Here is a 21824-nt window from a genome sequence, read left to right on the forward strand (position 1 = left end):
AAACAAAAATCAAACTATTTTTTAGTAATTTTGTAAAGAGATTTGACCATTGATAAAGTCATTAAACTAATAATTTTTTATCATTTAAATCATGAAAATTTATCAAATTCCGATTACTCTCACGAAGTTTGAAATCAGGATTATATAACGACGAAATTTTAATTTTATTCAATTATCTCATACATATATAACATGTCATTTTTTGTTGATGTTAAAAACTGTACGGTTTCACTGAAACGAGAAAAAAAAAAGTTTATAAATTTAAATGAAGCGCATCGTTTTGTACATCATATGACATTTTGTGTATATATGCGACAATTGCGAAAAATTACAATTTCTTGATATAATATCCGGTTAAAACTTTATAAAATTGACTAGAATTTGACCAAATTCGATCATATTCAAAACGGTGCTGATTTAAATGACCATTTACTCATAGTAAAAAATTTACAAAAAATACTACTCGCTTTTATAGATTTGGCTATATAACTTCATTTAAATTGTGATTGTTTCTTTTAAATGAATAACTATTAATGATGTTTTTAGATAAAACAAGGTTAAGAGGCAAATGTCGATTGATTTCATGAATAATTAGGGTAATTAGGGTGGGGGATAGGCATTGACTAAAGAGAAAGGTAGTAAAAATAGGAGATATTAAAAGATGTCCTATTCACTAATATCGTCTTCTTATGCACATGCCAGCTTAAGGTTTGCTGAGGCAGAGACCCATCAGTATCATTCTACTTCACTTAATTTAAAACGTGGACCAATTCATATGTGTGTAATGAATATGATTTGAAGTTTGAACTATAGTAAAACCACCAAATTCGACCTAGGTTCAATTTTAATCATTATTTGTATTTATATAGGTAACCAAACTAAATAAAAAGAATTAGTCAGTCGTGCACGCACGCAGGTGGAGCTCAAAGTGGTTCTCAATTTACTCTCATGATGATTCGAACTCTAGACTTATTTGAAAAAGGAGAAATGTCTTTTCAACTAAGTAGTCATCAGGTCATCCGTATCCCTGTCTCTTATCCGTCTCTTAACCGTCTCATCTCTTCACTATTCACGGGCCCCACTGTGCTTTTCATCTCATCTCTTAACTAAGAGACAGCACATGCATCCCTCCATCTCTTAAGTTTCCATCCCCTCCTTCATTTGTTGGTCGCCCCCGCCCGGTTGGACAGGAGCGGGCGCAGCGGGCTGCGAGGGGCGGATCCCCCCTATCGCACCGCGAGGTCCAGCCTCCTCCGCCCTCCCACCCGCCGCCCCACTCGAGTACACTCTCCATTCGCGTAACCAAACGCGGGCTCGATGTACAAGGTCTTCCAAGATTGGAGGACCGCCACTGACCCCATGGAGAAGATGTTTCTTTACTCGATGCTCGAGAGCATGCGGGTTGATTTGGATATCGCGAGGGCACGGCTAGGGGTTCCGACGTGGGCTCAGATACCACGTGGCGGCAGCAGCGGCGGCGGCGACGGCGACGGCGAGGACGGCGGCGACGGCGATGAGGAGTAGAGAGTGGCGGGGCTCGTGTGTGGAAGCCCTTTTTTTTAAAAAAAAATCATGTACTTTTTTTTTAAATCTTTGTACTTTTTTTGAATGGAATGGATTAATTTTTCCGTATATGTGTCGTAAATTTAATTCCGTAATTTAATCGTAATTTTAATTCCGTAAATGTAGTATATTTTGAATTATTTTTATTGCGGCTGGCCTATGACCGGCCTAAATCTGATGTGGCAGGTAGATTTTTTAGTGCTGCTGACATGGCATGGGAGAGAATGGTTAGCCTATTGCTTTGGCCTATTGCTGGACTCTATGTAGCATTGGAGATGCTCTTAACCATCTCATCCCTTAACTATTCATTCAATTTCATTTTTTATTTTTAATTCCAACAAATTCAATTAATAAAAACACACTTCATTAAATAAAATAAAAATTACAATTTAAAGGCTTAAAAATTTAAAAATACATAATTAAAATCCTAAAAAAAATTTAAAAATACATAATTAAAATCATAAAAAAAACACCATTAAAAAAATTTGAGTGAGAATAGAGAGTTTTTTTATGGTGGATAATCTGTGGGAATGATTTGGTATTTATAGAAGTGATTGGAGGCTTTAAAAAAATTGAAAAAAATTTACAAATTTGAAAAAAACGGCTGTAAACGGCTAGTATAATTTTTGGAATTTTTTTATATCTATTTTTTGAATTTTTTCTGATTTTTGAAAAAAAATAAAAAATCAATTTTAACGGATATAAACGACGCCCACTCGCGGGTCGGCGAGTGGGCGTCACGCACGAACCACAGCTCGCCACGTCGCCAAGGCGCGTGGCGAGACGTCTCGAGGCCGGCCTCTTCGGAAGGAGACACGGGACGAGATGTCCCGTCTTGTCGAGACGAGATGGAGGCCGCATCGCCGTCTCGATGCGGTCTCGTCTCTTCGAGACGAGATAGAGCCCGCATCGAGACGCGATGCGGATGCTCTCACATTGCTAATTTTGCATGAAAGATCTTACTTTGTGCCAATTAATTCATTAATTTGTAATTAAACTGAATATTAAATCCTAATAATAGATTACTAAACTTATCACAAACAATTTATAATGTGGTTCAGGTTAGGTTTTCAAATGGGCCTAGCATTTATAAAGATTGGGCCCATTTTAATTCCTATGATGTATAGTTGAACAATGGATATGTGTGGAAATGGGCTTGAATCAAAATAGTTCTTTTGCCATCAGCCCATTAGTGTAATCATACTTTTGATGAATCAGAATGCATAGGACTAATTTTTTTATTTTTATTAGTCTTAATATAGTTGAGTCATCCAATGGTAATTGAGTCAAATTTATTTATAGCAAAAGTCAATATATTTAAGCTTTCTTACTGACACATCGAGCAGTGATTGTTAAATTAGAGGCTTTGAGGCAACCAAATAAATCTAGTTGTTTTAAAAATGTTGCACACATTAATTTAGTGAAATGAATAAAACTAATAAAAATACATTATAGTTTATGACATACTATCTAGCTAGCTTAAGGAGTAGAATAGCACAAATTGTATTGTGTAGAGTAGGCTTGTTGCCAACAATGATATCTAGTTAAATTGTTTTTGTAATTTATAAGCAGAGCAGAAAACAATGACAGTTTGACCATAATAATCAAACAAATTGGGACAAATTGCACTTTTCAATTTGGCAGGATTAATAAGAGTATAGCTCCCTACCCTCTCAGCCTCTCTCTCTCTCCCCATTCAATTACATTGTTTTCCTCACAAATCAAAATAATTAGAGAAAACATATAGTACTATATTTAGTGTTGGTAAGATAATAATAATGTCAATTCCTGTCACAAAATTGATAAATAATTGCCGAGAACTACTGCCTCGTCTCCCAAAATTTGTTCCACTTTGACTTGACATTAGTTTTAAAAAATGAAATAGAAAATGAGTTGAAAAAGTTAGTAGATTGTGGGTCCTACTTTTATATATTAATTTTATAATAAAATGTGAGTAGAAATGAGTTAGTGGAATATGAGGTCCACTACAAAAAATGGTAAAAATGAAATGGGACAAATTTTGGGGGACGAACGGAAATGGAAAATGAGACAAATTTTCACGGACGGAGATAGCATTAAACAATGATGTATGTAACTTCCTAAAAAAATTGAAAAATAGAAGTTATTGCAGAATGCTTTTAAATTGTTGTTATCATAAAGAAAAATGAATGATGTTAAACAGTCACATTATGGTTGTATGTAGAATAATTTTCTAGATGAGCCGCTTTGATCATGTGTGCTTTGCTACTTCATACATGCTAGAAGAGATTTCAATTAATCACCTATTTAACAAGTAATCAACTTAGCTAAAACTTAATCACTGATAATAACATTTCAATTTCTATAATTCGTGGCATTTATAAGGAAGAGTGTATTGATATTTGTAATATATTACATTTATGAATTAGTAAAGTTACTAATTTAAGAAAAAATTAGCAACAAATCGTGCTCCTGTATAAATATATGTAAATATATGTATGTGGATATCGAAAATATATTCAAAGCTCTTGAATTGTACATTTCGCATTAACTATATTTGTTGGTGACAATGAACATGTTTTAATTTGGCTTTCACCCTCGGGTGTAGGGCATTCTCCTCCTTCCAAAAATTTCATTGATGAGTCACATCTCACTTGAGACACCATCAAAAACACCATATATTATTATTATACTCATTTCAAATTACAAAAGATGGTCAGGGAAGTCAATCCATTTAATATGATGTACTCCCTCCGTCCCACTTAAAATATAATATTTGAGAATCGACACGAAATTTTATACAGTGTTGTTTTGTGAGTTAATAAAAAGAGAGTAAAATAAGAGAGATGAAAAAGTAGAGATAGAATTGTTTCTATTTTAAAAAATATTTTATTTTTAATGAGACAATAAAAAAAGAAGGCATTTTATTTTTAATGGGATAGAGGGAGTATGTACATTAGATTTTCAACTTTTGTAGTTTAGCAAAAATTTCAGATTTAAAAGAAATATAGGTACACAGCAGCCTAATAATAATAAATAAGGCTAGCTATATAGGTAGTAGGCATAGTGGTGATATCGAATTCATCACCATTTCAGAAAATGTCAAAAGAAAGAAATAAAGGCACGCGGCTAACGAGGGTCCCCTAACTTTGTCACAAGTATATTAAGCAGGAGTAGAATGGCATTCAAATAAATGGGCAAATTAAAAAAAAAAACATAAAATTTAGATAAATAATGGTTTAATGTTGCAATTTAAAGAAATGTCTCATTTTCTGTAAGTCTGTCTCATGTCACATTTTCATTTTTAGAAAAAGTTGTCTATCAGAATAATATAAATATTATAGTAATATTTTCTCTTTCCACCTAACACACGGAATAAGACATCCTAAAATCCTGTGTCGTCCCACAATTATGACATCTTTTGTGGGATGAAGTAATGAATTCGATTTGGTCTTAATTATCTCAAGATGAATTTTTTCAGTTGAATTGTAGTACGTGATATGTTACCTGTGATTACATGTGATCATTGTCGTCTATGAATTAAATAATGTTGTTTATCAAAAAGAAAACGATATTTATAGCTGAAAAACATCAACAATGTAATAAGTGTAGGTGAATAGATTTTTTTTTATTGTGAGACATTTTCGAATAAGTTCAAACTTTATAATCTTTTCAGCTGATTTTTAAAATGGTAGACCAAAATTTGATCAAATTTAATGATCTGCATATAATAAAAATAATTCTATTGTTTATTTATTATGTATAATTTCAATTTAAATAAAAATATGATTCAAGATTTAATAAAACATTAATAAACTTAAAATACCATTTTAATAAAAAATTTATCATTTTAAAATAAGCATAAAAGGTAATAATATACAGATATTTAATCATATAAATTAAAATTATTAATTCATTATTTGTATTTTTATCAAAATTTATAAAATTAAGCTTGTATGCCATGATGCATAGCTTTATTCAAAGAAAAGAAAAGAGGGCCATGATTAATTAATGCTGTGCCTATTATCGGGCAAATCAATAACTCAACTACTCCTCTGACTCATTTGTGTGTCATATTAATGATTCTCTTTTGTTAAATTATTCATCCATCATTACTCACTCATCACCCATCTCTTTATGTTACACAACTTTCATTGCATTTTTATGCTATTTTTTCACCTCTATTTCAGTGTGTGTTGCTAAAGTGAGTTCTTGTTTGATGCATCTAGTTAAAACTTTAAATTCCAATGGTAGTAGAGTTCGAAATTAAAGTGTTTTTGAAAATTTTGTCCAAATTTCAAGAGAGAGAGTGGATAGAGAATGCATAGGTGTATTATTGTGTAGCAGTCAACACTTTTAACCCGAAGTAATACGGACTCTGTTCGTATCTTAAATCAGGCCAGAACACCAACATATTATCCACTCTCTCAAATTCTACAATAATCCTAGACTTGAAATTAAACCTTGATTAATTCTTTTATTTAAAAAAAATAATTCTCAAATCAAGCAAAAACACACAACTATTTTAAATTTTTATTATTTGTAACATTAATATGACTAACTAAAAATTACATTAATTAAACACAATAAATAACTTAATTCATCTTTCCTAAAACTAAATTAATTAAATACCAAATATAATTTAAATTTTGTAAAGAACCTTAAAATATAATAAAGGAATTGTGATTGTTCGAATATATACACATAAAAACATGATTAAATAAATAATAAAAAAATCAATTTTCAAGAAAAAATTTAATAATAAAAATAATGATTTTGCGGTCCGATTGCCCCCCCGCAACACAACAGCATCCAGGGTCGGACCGCAAATCATTCCTGGATTCACAGAGGGATCCGAGGCCCGGCCCCAGAGCCTACTTTTGTGATCCGGTCCAAAAAAACCTACACAATGCTCTTATAATTAAGGTCTTTTATAACAAATCATATTCCACAATTCCATTTCTCTCCCTTGAAACTAGGCGTAAGTGAGATACACACTCTCTTATACATATAAATGTCGTCTTCACTTTCTAGTGCATGCTTTATATACAAATAAACTCCATCAAAAAAAATGAAAGAGGAGCTAATTTTTTTGAGGGGAATGTTGTCTGGCTCGAGGACTTTTTCGATCTATTTTTTTTCTTCTTCACTCTTGAAGAATTGTTTTGTAGATCTAATGCTAGAGTCTTCGGACCAGGCTTCATTCCCCCCAATTTCTGCTCCGTTATCCGATTTTTCGATTGTGTTGATCCAAAGGTAAAGTCTCCTATGAATTAAATTTTGCTTTTTTCATTTACAAATTGGTAGATAGGGGAAGATTGGTTTTGATATTTTAGGAGTAGGTTTGCAGATTTGTGTAATGATTAATGGGATCTTGACTTTTTTTTCAGTTTTGACTTTGGATAGAATCTAGGGAAAGGTTTGTGATGATTAGTTACATTCATACTTTTAGTTTGTGTTTTTTTTCCAATAAGTCTATGCAACCAAATTTTGTACAACCAAAAATTGGTGTATTTGAGTAAAAAAATAATTTATTTATGCATTTAATTAAAAAGTATAGACATATATATAGTATATGGAATATGCACAATATTATGGTATTTGTGTATAATTTTTTTAAATTTTTTTGAACCATAAAATGTAATTAATGCATACTTTAATACAAATTTAAAATATAATAGAGAAATAATTCAAATATAAAAATAAAAAATTGAAAATGAGGCTAAAGACTAATAAATTGGTTTTAATTTGTTAACTAATTATATCTATTATTTTAATATTTAATTAACATATCAAAATTACTAATATAATCTTGTTTTGGTTGTACAAAATTTGGTTGTTTATCATTCTCTTTTTTTTCTTACATGTCATGATTGTGTTTTTGTGTCAGATGATTTTCCTTTTCTTGGGATGTTTAACGTTTGAAGCATGAATTTGATGATCCCTTTTAGTATTAGATCTGTGAAATTTTTTGATTCTAAGATTCTAGATCTATTTTTTTTTTTTTAGAAAATGAATAATTTTGATTTTTTTAAAATCAATGTCTTCCCCTGGATCTAGGGTTCATCATGATTTTTTTCTAGAACTGCATCAATTTGCGTTCTTGATTTATCTAGATTTGGTGTTTATTGTGTTTGATTTTCCTTGTTTACTAGTAATTGTATTTTCCTACATTTGAATTATTTGTGTAAGTATTTGCAAGTACAAATGTATATTGTTTCTAGTACTTTGTCATCCATTAAATTGTCCTAATTTCATAATTTTCAAATTTAAGTTATTTATTTCAAGTTTTTTCTGAATACTGAACTTTTGTTGTAAACTCTATACATTGTCTTTGAGTGCATACATATATGCATACAATGTAGATAGATGAAGTGATTGATTGAAAATGCTTGTGTGGTTGGGAAGTTTTCTCTCCTCAAGAAGAATCATGCATTTGCCAATAAATATTGCTACATTTTTCAAGACACATTTCGATAATATTGTGTTAGTGTTTTCTACGTTGTACTTGTTCATATGAACTTGTAAGCAAAGGACAAAAAAAAAATGAACACATGTTTCTGAAACCCTAAGTTGAATGATGGTGTGCATTAGAGTTCAGATTCTGATTTGAACCGGTTTTTGGTTCGATTTTTTTGTTTTGGTACGTACGGCTAGCGGTAAGATTCATAACAATACCAACCGAACGACATGATTTGACCCGACCCACCAAATTAAAATGTCCATTTTATGTTAGATTTAATAAAATAAGCTATAGTCACATTCATTGCAACATAATGCGACAACTTTATATATAATCTCGATATGGGACAACTTACATATAAAATCTCAAAAACTTCACCTTCCTAGACTGTGTGGGGTATAAATTCCACTTATCTTTATCCAGATTCTTTCCAACAATAGTTGAAATTGTAAGTTCAAAATTGAAAAAAATTTATAAAAGCATTGGACAAACTATTCTTGTAACAGCATTGTGGTTCTAACTTATTAGTTCGAGAGAAAATATTTACCAACTAAACTGTGTTTCATCGTTTGATTACGATATTTTGCTTAAACAAGTTGGATGGCAGCAGGGGCAACATCTTTGGTTGTTGACTTCATATGCGAGAAAAACAATCCTTGTAGATTGTACCTACTTTTGAAACTCACATGCACTTGTCTCACATCTTGTCCAACTCATATTCTTTCGAGGAAGAACAACCTCAAACTACATAACCACATATGTTTAATTAAATGATAAAATATTTTCGTGTATACACATTATGTCACTTAATACATGCTCCATTTTAAGCCACACTCTTAGGAGATTTCAGACCGAAATCTATCTACTCTCTCTGTCCTAGCCTAAGTGAAGTGTATTCCCTTTTGGAAATTGGGATGTCTCAATCTAAGTGAAGGAGATCGAAAGAAAGAGTAATTGAATTAATGTTAATGGAGTATGAAACCATCTCATTAGACATAAGAGAAATAAACTTGTCAAAAACAACATGAATTAATTCTATGAGAGAAACTAAAATGAAAAAGTAAAGACTGTTGTTTGGGATCGGGAATTATAATTCTCAGTGATCAATATTTATTATGCAAATAATTGGATAGCTTACTTTTTAAACCCAAACTATTAAAAGGAAAATTGAAGGGCAAATTGCCTATAAATGTGAATTATGGTCAAATTATATGATCTATCCCACAACTTTATAAATCAGCCATAAAAAGCTTGTTTTTCAATATTTTTCTCTGTTTTCTCATGGCAATAAATTTTGATTCCTACTTGTAATATATTCTTGATTTTAGCACACACGTAGTTCAATTTGATGAACTGGTGTGTTGAAAAAAATGATAAAGTTTACAGGTAGTCTCATCCTCATAAAATATTTTCAATGCCATTTGAAAAAAATGTTACTAGAATTTATGATTTTTATAGCCAATTTTTAAAGTTACGGGACAAACCAAAATTTGACTAAAATTCTTGATTTTTTTTCTAACTTATCTAAAATTGAAATATTAAAATTTTGACAAGGGAATGAGACAAATGAAACAAATCGTTAATATACATTGTCAAAATTTTAAAATGAGACATTGAAGTACAAAATTCACAATTGGACCTAAAAAAGTTAAAACAAGGAGTACTAAGTTATAGGATAAAACAAAGGCATTACAGCTACAACACAAGCTTTTCTCCCCAGCTTACAATGGACAATCATTCATTCATTCTTCCCTCTGCTATTACAACAAACCCGAAAAGAAACACTACATCTAGTCGAACAAAAGTTGCTAGTTCTACAACACCAAGCCGATGTCCTTCACTTGGCTTCCTCCGCATCTCCAATGCCACGAATTGCAGGAGAGTTTCCCTGGCCATCAGGACCGGCTGCAGCCCGACTATCAGGTTTATCTTGCATACTTACCCCGCGGGTGTCCTTAGTGGGAACGCTGCTGCTGGCCCCTCCAAGACTGGGGTCCGTATGCTGGGGGTTCATGCCATTGTTGGGACCGACAGACCTCATGCCCAGTTGGTTATTCGGATGTTGCTGAGGATCTTGCAATAAGTGTGGGCTGTTAAAGGGTGGCGGTCGGGGCTGGAACATGCCTTGCTGCTGAGGTATGGCTGCAGCCTGAGGATGCTGCATGTAGAACCCTCCTTGTTGCATTGCGGGATGAGGAGTCATCTGCATTATTCGATGCATGGATAAGCAAATCATGTCGAATGTCATCAGTTAAACATCCTCCTACATGACTTGAAAAAATACCTGGCTAGGCATTGTGGGTGTTTGAGGTTGGGCATCGGCTATAGCAGCCAAATACATCAGGTTCTTTTGAAGCTGAGCCTGGTACCTGATTGATTCAGAATCAAAAGGATACCCGAAACAACAATACATGGAATTCACTTAGCTGTTCAATTTAACAACGTAATTAGCTGTTGAACAGACATGTTGGGGGGTTATATACGATGGTGTCCCACATACAAAACTAATGTTATGCGTTGGTATGATAACATGTCGGTACCCTGTTACCAGAATTCAATTTCGAAAGATTCTTGATCTAGACTTCATAAAGAGTATTGAAAAAATGAAACCATCTGATCAGACTAATTATTCTTGTCAACAAAAGAATTCACGAAATTATGTTCGCGCTAGAGATCGTTCCAACAATATCACGAGAGAGTAAGCATAGTAATATTTGAAGTAATTTCTGCATTCGATAAAAGTAAGCATAATTTGCAGCATGTAAGCAGCAGAACTTACTGGGCACATTCAGCGAGTTTGCCTAGATTTTGATTATCCAGAATAGCCAATATCAGTTTCTTGTTCTCGTCTAGGTACTGCATCATGAGTTGTCGATAATCAGAACGTGAATTATATTATGATGAATTATGCTATAATGATGTGTAATACAGTAACACATACAAGTGAGAAACTGAAGATGCATGCCATGGATCACTTCTAAGCAAAAGAATCATGACACGCACAGCCCAATTTAGAAAACTCAAACTAAACCTTTTTTCAATTTCTAAACCGATCTGGTGCATGATGTGGATCTAATGCATCAAAAAAAAGCACAACTATATGCTGAAAATTATTTTATGAGAATTGCCTCATCCCATGAATTGCTTAGGAGAGATATGCATATAAGATCAGTTCCGCTGGTTGCTGAACTCATTCTGATGATAATATATCCAACACTTGAAAAAATCAAGTATGAAGAAAAATGGTTAAAATGTGCATCTATTAACTTCAGATTGGAGCAAGGAAACACCCAAAGCAAGCTGTATGGCTAGATTCAACCCCAGAAGCGATGTTGGTGATTAAGTCCTATATGGTATTGACATGGTAGATCATATTGTGTTTCATAAAATTCAAAAACTAGATCACGTTTTCAAGGGAAAAGATTCGGTCAATGTTTATTATTCTATTGTACACAAAACTTATGCTTGAGGAGTCAATTAAACAAATTTGAAATGGAATAGTACTTGTGTTCCGGGATTAGCCCATGGATTAAAACAACTAGCAAGTGCCATTTAAAAACATTAGCCCATGAATGAAACTTTCAATCGGACACGTCACGAAAGTCCTGTTGCTAATATACTGTTTAAAAGTCTCCTAAACCAACGGACACAACAAAATTTATAACAGGACTGCATCCTTAATGGAACAAACCTCAACTTCCAAACGACATAAACTCTATTCACCACCGCTAAACTTCACACAACTCTACGCAACTTCATAAATCAGAAAAAGTTAATTTCTTAAGCCTCCAACCATGCCAGGTGGTACACAACCCCGAAATCACTATTCTTTTCCGCGACCAACCGAAGCATAACTAGTGCTAAAGTGCTTAATCAAATAGTAAACCTTAACTTCCGAACAATATAAACTCTTGCACCACTCCCGATTTTGACACAACTCTTCACAACTTCATAAATTAGAGAAATTTCATTCTTAAGCCCCACCACACCAGGTGATACACAACCCGAAAATCACTATTCTCTTCCCATAACCAACCAAAGCATGATTAGTACTGCAGTCCTAGGAAGATATGATTTTCTAGCAACTACCACGTGGCTTTAAAACGACGATAACCGCATTTCTATTAATCCCACTTCGTCAGAAGGTGCTTGAAGTTTTTTATGCAAAGTCTTGACATTTGTTTAGTAAACTCTAGTAGTTTCCCAATAGAACTCCTTGCTCTAGTTAAATTCTTCAATTATCAAATCATCAAAGTTTTTTTTTGCAAAGTCTTGACATTGGTTAGAACTATGTAACAGACTAATTCACACTAAGAATTTAATCAATTTTAAAAAAATCCAATCTTTTCCAGATGAAAGCTAAAAACATCATCATCGAATTCATAAATTTGCCCTAAAATTTGGGGGAAATGGATAGAGGCATGACCTTCTGAATCTGCTCCGTGGTGATGTTTGTAGGTGGAAACGACGGCATGACGGGAAACATTGGCGCCGGTTGCTGCATCTCTACTATCTATCTCCTGCTTAATTACAAATTACTACGAAATTTTGCAATTTACAATCTCCACCGAAACCCAAGCAATCAATCGAGATTGAGTTCTATTTTACTTTTTCCGAAACGGAAAGCATAAAACCCTAAGCCCGCGTGATCAAATTGCTCTTGCTCAGCTGAAAAAGGGGAATAATCTGTCGAAATTAGGATGTTTAAGAACATCAAATTGGCGGTGGAATGTGGAAGAGAAGGAGAAGTGGAGTTGTACTTTTTTTTTTTTTTTTTTTTTTTTGTGAAGCATTAGTGAATTGTACATCACACCCCTAATAATTTTTAAAATTTAAATATAAAAGTGGATATTAAATTTCAGTAGATGAGATTGCAATAAAAATAGTACTCCCTAGTTTGTCACATTTCAAGTGAGATATTTCTTTTAGGCACGGATTATTACGCGAGTGAAAAAAATTAAGAGAAAAAAGGGAGAAAATAAAGTAAAAGAAATATAGTGTCGTTTTTTGGCAGAAAATGAAATGTCTCGTTTATAATGGGACGACCTAAAAAGAAATACGCCACACTTTTAATAAGATGGAAGGAGGAGAGAATAAGTTTCAGTCTAAATGAACCTCTCTATTTTGAATTCATTAATTACTTACTCTAAATGCAAATATTCCCTAAGTAGGATTTCAATCAGATAAAAGCCGAGCGCTAGCATATGAAAGTTTGAAATTGTCATTAAATTCGACATCTAGCGCTTTATACGACTACAAATTTACAATGACTTTTGTCTCAATTATTTGGGATTGTGCTCTATTTTCATTTTTTTATCATATGTTATTCATTGTCAGCAATAGGATCTACACCACAATGTTCTTCACTATTCTCAATTTGACGAGTTCTGTTTATTAGATCGATTGTTGTTTAAAATGAGGGAAGTGTGGCCCCAAACGCCCACTTTCTCCTTCTCTCATCTGTTGGTTGCTATTTCTTTATCACCAAACGTTGCAAATAATTTCTTCCATTTCTCTTACTATTAGGTCTACAAGTAGAACTATAGAGAATGTCAATTCATTATTGAGCCAAAGTGAAGGCCCAAAGAATAAGCAAATACAGTATGAAATTGAAATAAGGTCCAGCAAGAAGAATTTGGGTGATAAACACTATTGCTGGTCATCCAATATATTTTTGCCTTCAAATAAACTGGATATTTTCAATCGTTAACCACCCCGTAAATACTGAATTTAATGAAGTTTTCAGTTACCACGAACCGAGATTGGTTCTGTTTTGATCAATCATTGTACAACTATTTACGACTACTTTTCATAGAGTCATAAAAGGACACCTAACTGCATAACCAAAAATCTCATGTTCGATCTTACTGTAACTTATGCAACGTTGTCTTATAATTTTAATATTTAAAAATATCATAAGATTTTGCCCCTCATGTTTGAGTGACACGTACATATGGATTTTTCTGCCATCATTACTCAGATTGGTGAAAATAAATACGCACTATAATATCAATTATTGAACAATATGATTATGGTAGTTAGTGACCTGAAAATCGTAATTAATTGAAAATGCTACATTTGATTACATTCCTTCCAAAGACTCCAAATTCCTTGAATACTATATATGTACAGTCACGTAAACAGTACGCAATTAATAATTACTTAAGCTAATCGCTCTGACTTATTAGTAACAACACATTATTATTATCATTATCATCATTATTAATGTAACTATATTGTTTTATACAATATATATCCTAGATGGGCTGAACGGCCGACACGTCACACATCGGGTCGTTATCCGTCGGCACAAAGCTCCATAAATCGCCTTCACTCTGGTAATCATGCGCCGCCACGGCGTAGCGCCTCGACGATCTCTGCTGCTGATGCATATTCAGCAGCGGATCGTCGAAGCTGGTGGACCCCTGCCTCGGGGCGTCGCTGATCAGGTGCGACACCACGAGGCGGTCCAGCGCCGCCCAGTCCTGGATCTCGGGCGGCTGAGGGAGGAATGACGGGAAGTCGGCGACGACGTCGTCGCCCAACATTTGAAGGTGGAGTGGTTGGTAGTAGCTGAGTCCTGGAAGTTTCAGGAATCTTCTGCTGTTGCTGCTGCTGTTGTTGCCGTTATTATTATTATTATTATCGTTGTTGTTGTTATTGTCGTCTGTATCCAGATCTCTTATACAGGGAGTGCCAAGCATTTCCTCGAGGCTGGCCTCGTTGCATGCATTCATGGTCATCATCGACGAGCACGACCATGACGCCGCGCTGTCGGACGCTTTGTGGCCGAGGCTTTTCTTCTTGAACACGCGGCAAACCACCCACCCGTCCTCCGGCCCGCCTTCCCCCGCCGCGCTACAAACCTTGAAATGATGTTTTTTTACATCACATTGGACAAATTTAAATGCAACTGAAGAGAGAGTGTTGTTTTTATTTTTCATTTTTTATGGAACAACTCTAAAAGGAAAACGTTTTATATCTAATGGGACAGAGGGAGTATGTAGCAAGCAAAGCTTTACCGAGGTCGGAGCAGCGTTGTCGTCGAGCCGGTACTCGTGCATGATCCAGTCGGATTTCTGGCCGTGCGGGGCGCGGCCCTTGTAGAACACCAGAGTCTTCCTCATCCCGATTCTGGCTGAGTTTCCGCCGTAGATGACCTTGTCGCGCCCCGTCGCCTTCCAGAAGCCCGAGCACGTCGCCCGGTTCGTGCGCGTCCCCGTCGGGTACTTCTTGTCTTTGTGGCTGAAGAAGTACCAATCGTTTTGTGGAGTAGTCCCAATTTTGCACTTATCTACACCATAAATTTTAATGAAAAATAGTAATTACATAACACGCCAAATAAATAATACCATAAAAGTAGTACATTTTGAAACATTGTTCAAAACAAAATTACTCATATAACATCTGATTTATTTTTCGACGAGTCTTCATTTATTTAAAACTTATAGAAAGCGACAAACAACCATTCAAAGATTGATCACTATATACGATTTTCTGCTCGAGGCTTGCATTTCTCTCTATACTAACGACTAAAAAAACGAAGAAGGTACCTTGAATATCCCAAGGTTCGAGTTTGTTAAGATCCACATCTTGTATGACATCCAAATCAATCTTCTCCGAACCAACCTTCTTCTTCAAGTAATACTGCAGAAGCTCCTCTTCGGTCGGGTGAAACCGGAAGCCCGGAGGCACTTGCGACTGTCCGTTCACCGAAATACTCATCTTCCTATCTCAACACAATCACCATAAATAAAATAAAAAAGAAAAAGAAAACATGGAATTTTTTTGGTTGTGATTTTGTGCATGGAATTATAACTTTATAAGATGAGGCTGAGGTGGGGCCATGAAGGGATGAAGCTACCTAGAGAGAGAGGGGGTTGGGGCCCACCGCGGTGCCTGCCGCCACCGGCATAACGGCGACCTCGGACCTTAAAAATCCGATGATGGAATGAAATTGGGCAACCACCATGATGATGATGATGGTGATGATAGACAATGATGGTGTATGGTGAGGGTGGGCCTATGGATATACCTATTTCTATATATGTGTGTATCATATTCTACCTTTCTTACATATAATTTTATGTATAGGTATTGATATAGTCATATGGATTAAGAGGGTTTTGTGTGTATCATTTTATTACATACATACGGTTGTGATGTACCTCTCACTCTATACCAATGCATGCATGCACTCATCAACCATATTCACCACTTTCCCTATTCTTGTCCTCTTTCCAAGTTTTGTCATCTTTGGAAATATGTATTTTGATTTGATTATATACTTGTCTGCATATTGTCGAAAAAACCATGGAATTTGGACAAATTCTGGTCCGCCTCGCAAATTAAAAATCGGGTGTTATAAAGTGAAATTTTACCCTTTTTTAATTTTTCCATGATGAAATATTTCGATTCTCTGTTTGTAATATATTGCTGGTTTACGCACACAAGTTTCGAATTGATGACGTGGTTCAGTTATCCATGAAGTGTGTTTGAAAAAAGAATAAACTTCGTGGGCAGTCTCGTACACATAGAATTATTCAGAAGCCACTGCACTTGATTTAGATCTCGTGGGGAAATTGAGAAAATTTTCAAATTCATGGTTTTGTGACTAATTTTTTAATCGCATGATGAATCAAAATTTGACTAAAATTCCTGGGTTTTCTAGCAATTTGCCTTTGATTTGAAGTAGGAACCTTGTGGATTTTAATCGTAGATTCAAAATGTGTCATCAATTTTGGGTTAAAATTTTATCGAACTCAAGAGTATATCAGGAATTAAATTTGATCTTGTTTGAGGCGAAGGATTGCAAAACCCGATCAAAAGGACGTGTACATATATTACACCAATACACGTGACCATGGGACCCGCCATTTTTCTATAGTATTGATGTAGTACATGCTACATGCATGGTAGAATATCATCTTCTTTTCAAATACTATACTCCTATTATCCATATAAATATATATTGCGTAGTGAAATATATATACTTATAAGGGAAATAGTATGATTGCCTATTGTTGTTTGTGTATAAAAGTGAAAAGAAGATAGAAACTTTGATCGACACACTTTTCTGATTTTTCACTTTGTTTGACTTTGTTGGTGATTACGAAATTAACTGAAGATTAGAGTGGTGACAATTTTCATTTAATGATGAATCTAAATCTATCCAAGTTGGGTTTGGATTGATCAGTTAGAGCTTATAAATCAAGCCAATTTACGATTGTTGAGTAAAATTTATTAGGAACCTTATTTTGTGCGATGGTCGATTATGACTTGGTTATGATGTCATATTGAATGGGTATTTTCTACTACATACAAAAAAACCGTATAATAGTTATTTAAATAGTTTGGTCAAACTCTTATCAGTGTATAACGTTTCATGAAATTGAAAATACTCCATTATAGAATTAAGTTTCAATTCTTCTTAATTGTCTCGTCTAGATACAAAATAACATCTTTTTTGGTGATGTTACAAATAACGTTATTTCACTAGAAAAAAAGAAAGGAACATAAAAGAAAAATACTCATATTAATGAAACGCGTCATTGTAAACATCATCAAAAAATGACATTTTGTACACGAATTGAAACTTCATAATTTAATATTTCGATTTCAAATCTCATTAGACTGACCAAAATCCAATCAAACTTTATAATTTAAATAGCTATTAACCCCAAAAATTACATCTAGTGAGATTATGAATTTATAAAATGAACAACATCAATTTACAATAGTTAAAACCTTGCTACATTTTGTCTTAATTAGCCCACTTACCAAAAGATATTGATCATATGCCATCTTCTTATCTTAAAACAATGTCTTTATGTGTGCTTGGAATATTTCTAGTTAAAGTAAGACATGTACATTGAGAGAGAGTTAAAAAGAAATGGGAGAGAGTATGTATATAATAATAATTATTATTATTATAATGTGGCTGGATTGTCAATTCCAAATGACTTGATTAATCTCTAAAACCATCATGAGAAGGGCATGCTTATTTAGTTAGGCAACTTAAATTTTAGTGGTCTCCATAATTATGTTTAGCATTGCACCTCAAATTAAATTCAATCTGCTTAATCATTAATTGTTATCTCTTCTCAATTGACCACACAACCACTCCCTACTTTTAACAACTAACTTTCATTTGTTTAATTTGTTTTCCTAAATTTATTATATTCCCCTCGTTTCTGAAATACGTAATCTTAATCTTGTGTTTGTTAAAATATAAAGTCTGGTCTCAATGGGAAATCGGAAAGTAACATTTTAATTAGTTTGATGTAATTAAGGCGTTGACCTCTGATATACTTTGAAGACCGGTGGTGGTCGACGAGGTGTCGATCGAGGAGGGGCGGCGATTTTTCGTAAACCCTAGAGCTAGGGTTCGAAATATTTCGAATCAGGTATAAATTATATATTTATAGATATATTAAACTATAGCGGTTCGACTTTCTTTTACTCAAAAATTGACAAAAGAAAATTCATAAATGAAACTTTTTTTATACAAAAGAAATGCTCAAGCTGAAGGCGCAACGAGCAAATCCATAAATGAACTTAAAATAATACTTGACTTATTGCATTAATAATTAAATAATTGTATTAAATTAAGGAGAGAAATAAAAAACATAGGTAGTTGATTTGGCCTAGTCTAAATATCTCTAAGGCATGGTGACACTTCGACGGTTGAGGCGAGTTGGGCTGGACAAGGTCCTCGTGGCTCGAGCCATTGTTGGTTGTGTCTGTACCATCTGCATCATTTTCGTGGAAATATATAGGACTTCCAATATTTAATTATTTATTTATAGGGAAAAAATCCATAAATGAACTTAAAATAATACTTGACTTATTGCATTAATAATTAAATAATTGTATTAAATTAAGGAGAGAAATAAAAAACATAGGTAGTTGATTTGGCCTAGTCTAAATATCTCTAAGGCATGGTGACACTTCGACGGTTGAGGCGAGTTGGGCTGGACAAGGTCCTTGTGGCTCGAGCCATTGTTGGTTGTGTCTGTACCATCTGCATCATTTTCGTGGAAATATATAGGACTTCCAATATTTAATTATTTATTTATAGGGAAAAAATTAATTTATTTGAAATATAAATTCTCAAACAAATGCTAATAAATAATCCTTCTAGGTGAGCACTCAATTGACAGAACCCTCCCTTTAATAAGTTGATCCCATGTTTCAGGTCTGTATTTTCTTCACTTTCTGAATTATTTTATTGTTTTCTTGTCCAACATAATGAATGTGTTGAAATTGTTGGGGAAAAGGGTACTACCTTTGGAAGGATTTGGGACAGTGGAGAAGAGCCTTTATAGATATGATTATTATATATCATCTTTTCATGTATTTTGGTCAGGTTCGAATTAGATTTTATTGGATTAGATGACGACCTATAAAATATGTGTTAATGTGAACAAACAAATTTTTATTTTATGTATATTAGTACATAAATGGAAGATTGTTTTTATTAAGTATTTGGGGATTAATTATGTACATAAATTAATAATCGTTTCAAGAAGTAAAGTTTTCATTTACGACGCAAAAGCAACTTTATGTACATGACATATGACAGTGTGAAACAAACTGATTGTATCATATTAAGTATTTACGTACGTGACACCATTATTCAATCTAATAATGCATTTTTGGAATGATTTTTAATTCTTTTCATACAAAAGAAATGCTCATTCGTTAGCTTATTTTAAACTTGGGTAAGGCTTGATTTTGTCTCTCGTTTGAGAGTTTACCCAAAAATATCTCATCGTTTAGGTATTTATCAATTATCAGTTATTGTCTTTCGTTTTTTATTAGAAGCAAAATGTTCTACAAAAAATTTATAGTGATCGAAATATCGAACTCACAATCAAAATTAAACATTGATCTAGTAATCGATGTGTAATTTTTTATAATCACCGTGTAATTTAGGTAATCGCCGCATAATTTCTACTATCACATTCGTATTCTGATCGGCATAAATTTTTTACACGATATTTTATTCTTAGAAATAAAACAATGGCTATTAAATGATAATTACCTATACCATATGACATTTTAGATTAATGGTTCAAACAACAAAATAAAATCGATCATTTATCCTTAAAACTTCTCATTCCTAAATGAGTTCAATTAAAAATATATGTATGTATAGGGAATATTTTATTTTGACTAAATCCATACACATTCATTGAAACCAAACAATGCTACTTTATGCAACATTATCAAACACCAACTATATTTGAAATTTGTCATCTAAAATTTGTCATCATTTGGTTGGATACAACAAGTTTTAAGATTAATATAATCTCTCCATTATATATAGAAATCTCATGATATATTACTATTAATATCTAACAACTACTAATATAAAATAAAAATAAGAGGTCCCACTAAACTAAAAGTGGAATTTAGTATAGATGCTGTTTACCCGCCGTGGTCACTTCCCACTTCAGTGGGAAATATTAATGTGATAGGCTGTTTCCCAAATCTACTTACCACCAATTTTTTTAAAAAAAATTATTTGAATTTATGTAACAACATTTCAAAATATTCTCTATGTTCCTTAAAAAATGGTCTCAGTTTGACTTTTAGTTTTTTCACAAAAATTAAGTATATTTTGTTTAAGCATTCATACATGTTATAATATTGTTCATCTATAAATTATTCAAGCGTCACACTAGCTTTTTAAACAAAGGCCACAAACATCCGCAACCACGGGTCAGGAAATAGGAATCCCACCACTTACTTTTCTAATTTCATGTTTTTTTCCTAGAACTTCGATTTCGTACATTTATTTGAATAGCAATATTTCTAAAATTAAAGTAACGGTTAGAATTTTAAAAATTAATTCAAACATTATATAATCAATGACTATAAATCATTTTACAATAGTTAAAATTTATTAACAAATCAAATTAAAATAAATCACACTTATCGATTTATTTACTATTCTATCACACACTATCATTTATTTCGTCACCCATATGAGATATGACATTTAATATTTTCATTATTAATACTACAAATCAAAGCAAGATTATTGGTCTGAACTTTATCCATAGATTCATTAATACTGTATCTTATCCAATAAAGGCAATTCATTAGCCTAGCCCTAGCCCAATAAATATCCAGCCTTACTTGTACTTGCAGATAAGAATTTGGGCTTTCATTCGACTGTCAGTCTGTCAGGGATTATCATTGATTAACTTTGCCTCAATTTTAATTTAAGGAAAATTATCCAAAATTTTTACTAACATTTGGTCAAATATTGGTCAGTCCCGTAACTTCAAAAATTGATAAAACTCTTAAATATAGATTTTTTTCACAATCACTTTTGTGGTAAAATTGTACTTTGATTTAGCAGCCAGAATTATCAATTGTGTCAATTGTGGATGTCACTGATGAAGAGTTAAATAATAGTAGTAGTACTTAGAAATTATTTACTTCTTCCGTCCCAATTTAATTGTCGCTCTTTTTCATTTCGTTCCGTCCTAACTTAATTGCCACACTTCATATTTACCATAAATGGTAAGTAAGTAACACATTCCACTAAATCAATCTACTCACATTTTATTATAAAATTAATATAAAATAATGGGTTTTATATTACACTAACTTTTCTATCCAACTTTTCTTTACATTTCTTAATATTTGTGTCCACTCCAAGAGTGACAATTAAGTTGGAACGGAGGGAGTATTTATAAATAAATCAACATTATTGGCTAAAAACATTAACAGTTACATTTTACATTCAGGCAATTGGATCTTTTCATTGTAAGATAATTATGAACAAATTCAAATTTTATGATTT

At 33.1% G+C, this 21824-nt stretch overlaps 2 protein-coding genes across 2 annotated transcripts; both read right to left on the reverse strand.

The window, feature by feature from the left end:
- Positions 1 to 9653: 9653 nt before the first annotated feature.
- On the reverse strand, positions 9654 to 12789 carry LOC125214278 (GRF1-interacting factor 3-like). The gene is made up of 4 exons (XM_048115222.1): positions 12432 to 12789; positions 10785 to 10861; positions 10290 to 10374; positions 9654 to 10208 (listed from the first exon to the last, which is right to left on the reverse strand). Exons 1-4 carry the CDS (start codon positions 12507 to 12509, stop codon positions 9843 to 9845), a joined length of 606 nt encoding a protein of 201 aa, XP_047971179.1. The 5' UTR covers positions 12510 to 12789; the 3' UTR covers positions 9654 to 9842.
- Positions 12790 to 14034: 1245 nt separating this feature from the next.
- Positions 14035 to 15926, reverse strand: LOC125214277 (NAC domain-containing protein 66-like). The gene is made up of 3 exons (XM_048115221.1): positions 15559 to 15926; positions 15028 to 15299; positions 14035 to 14871 (listed from the first exon to the last, which is right to left on the reverse strand). Exons 1-3 carry the CDS (start codon positions 15728 to 15730, stop codon positions 14263 to 14265), a joined length of 1053 nt encoding a protein of 350 aa, XP_047971178.1. The 5' UTR covers positions 15731 to 15926; the 3' UTR covers positions 14035 to 14262.
- Between the last annotated feature and the right edge of the window lie 5898 nt (positions 15927 to 21824).

Source organism: Salvia hispanica, chromosome 3, assembly GCF_023119035.1.
Source record: "Salvia hispanica cultivar TCC Black 2014 chromosome 3, UniMelb_Shisp_WGS_1.0, whole genome shotgun sequence".
Classification (NCBI taxonomy): Eukaryota; Viridiplantae; Streptophyta; class Magnoliopsida; order Lamiales; family Lamiaceae; genus Salvia; species Salvia hispanica.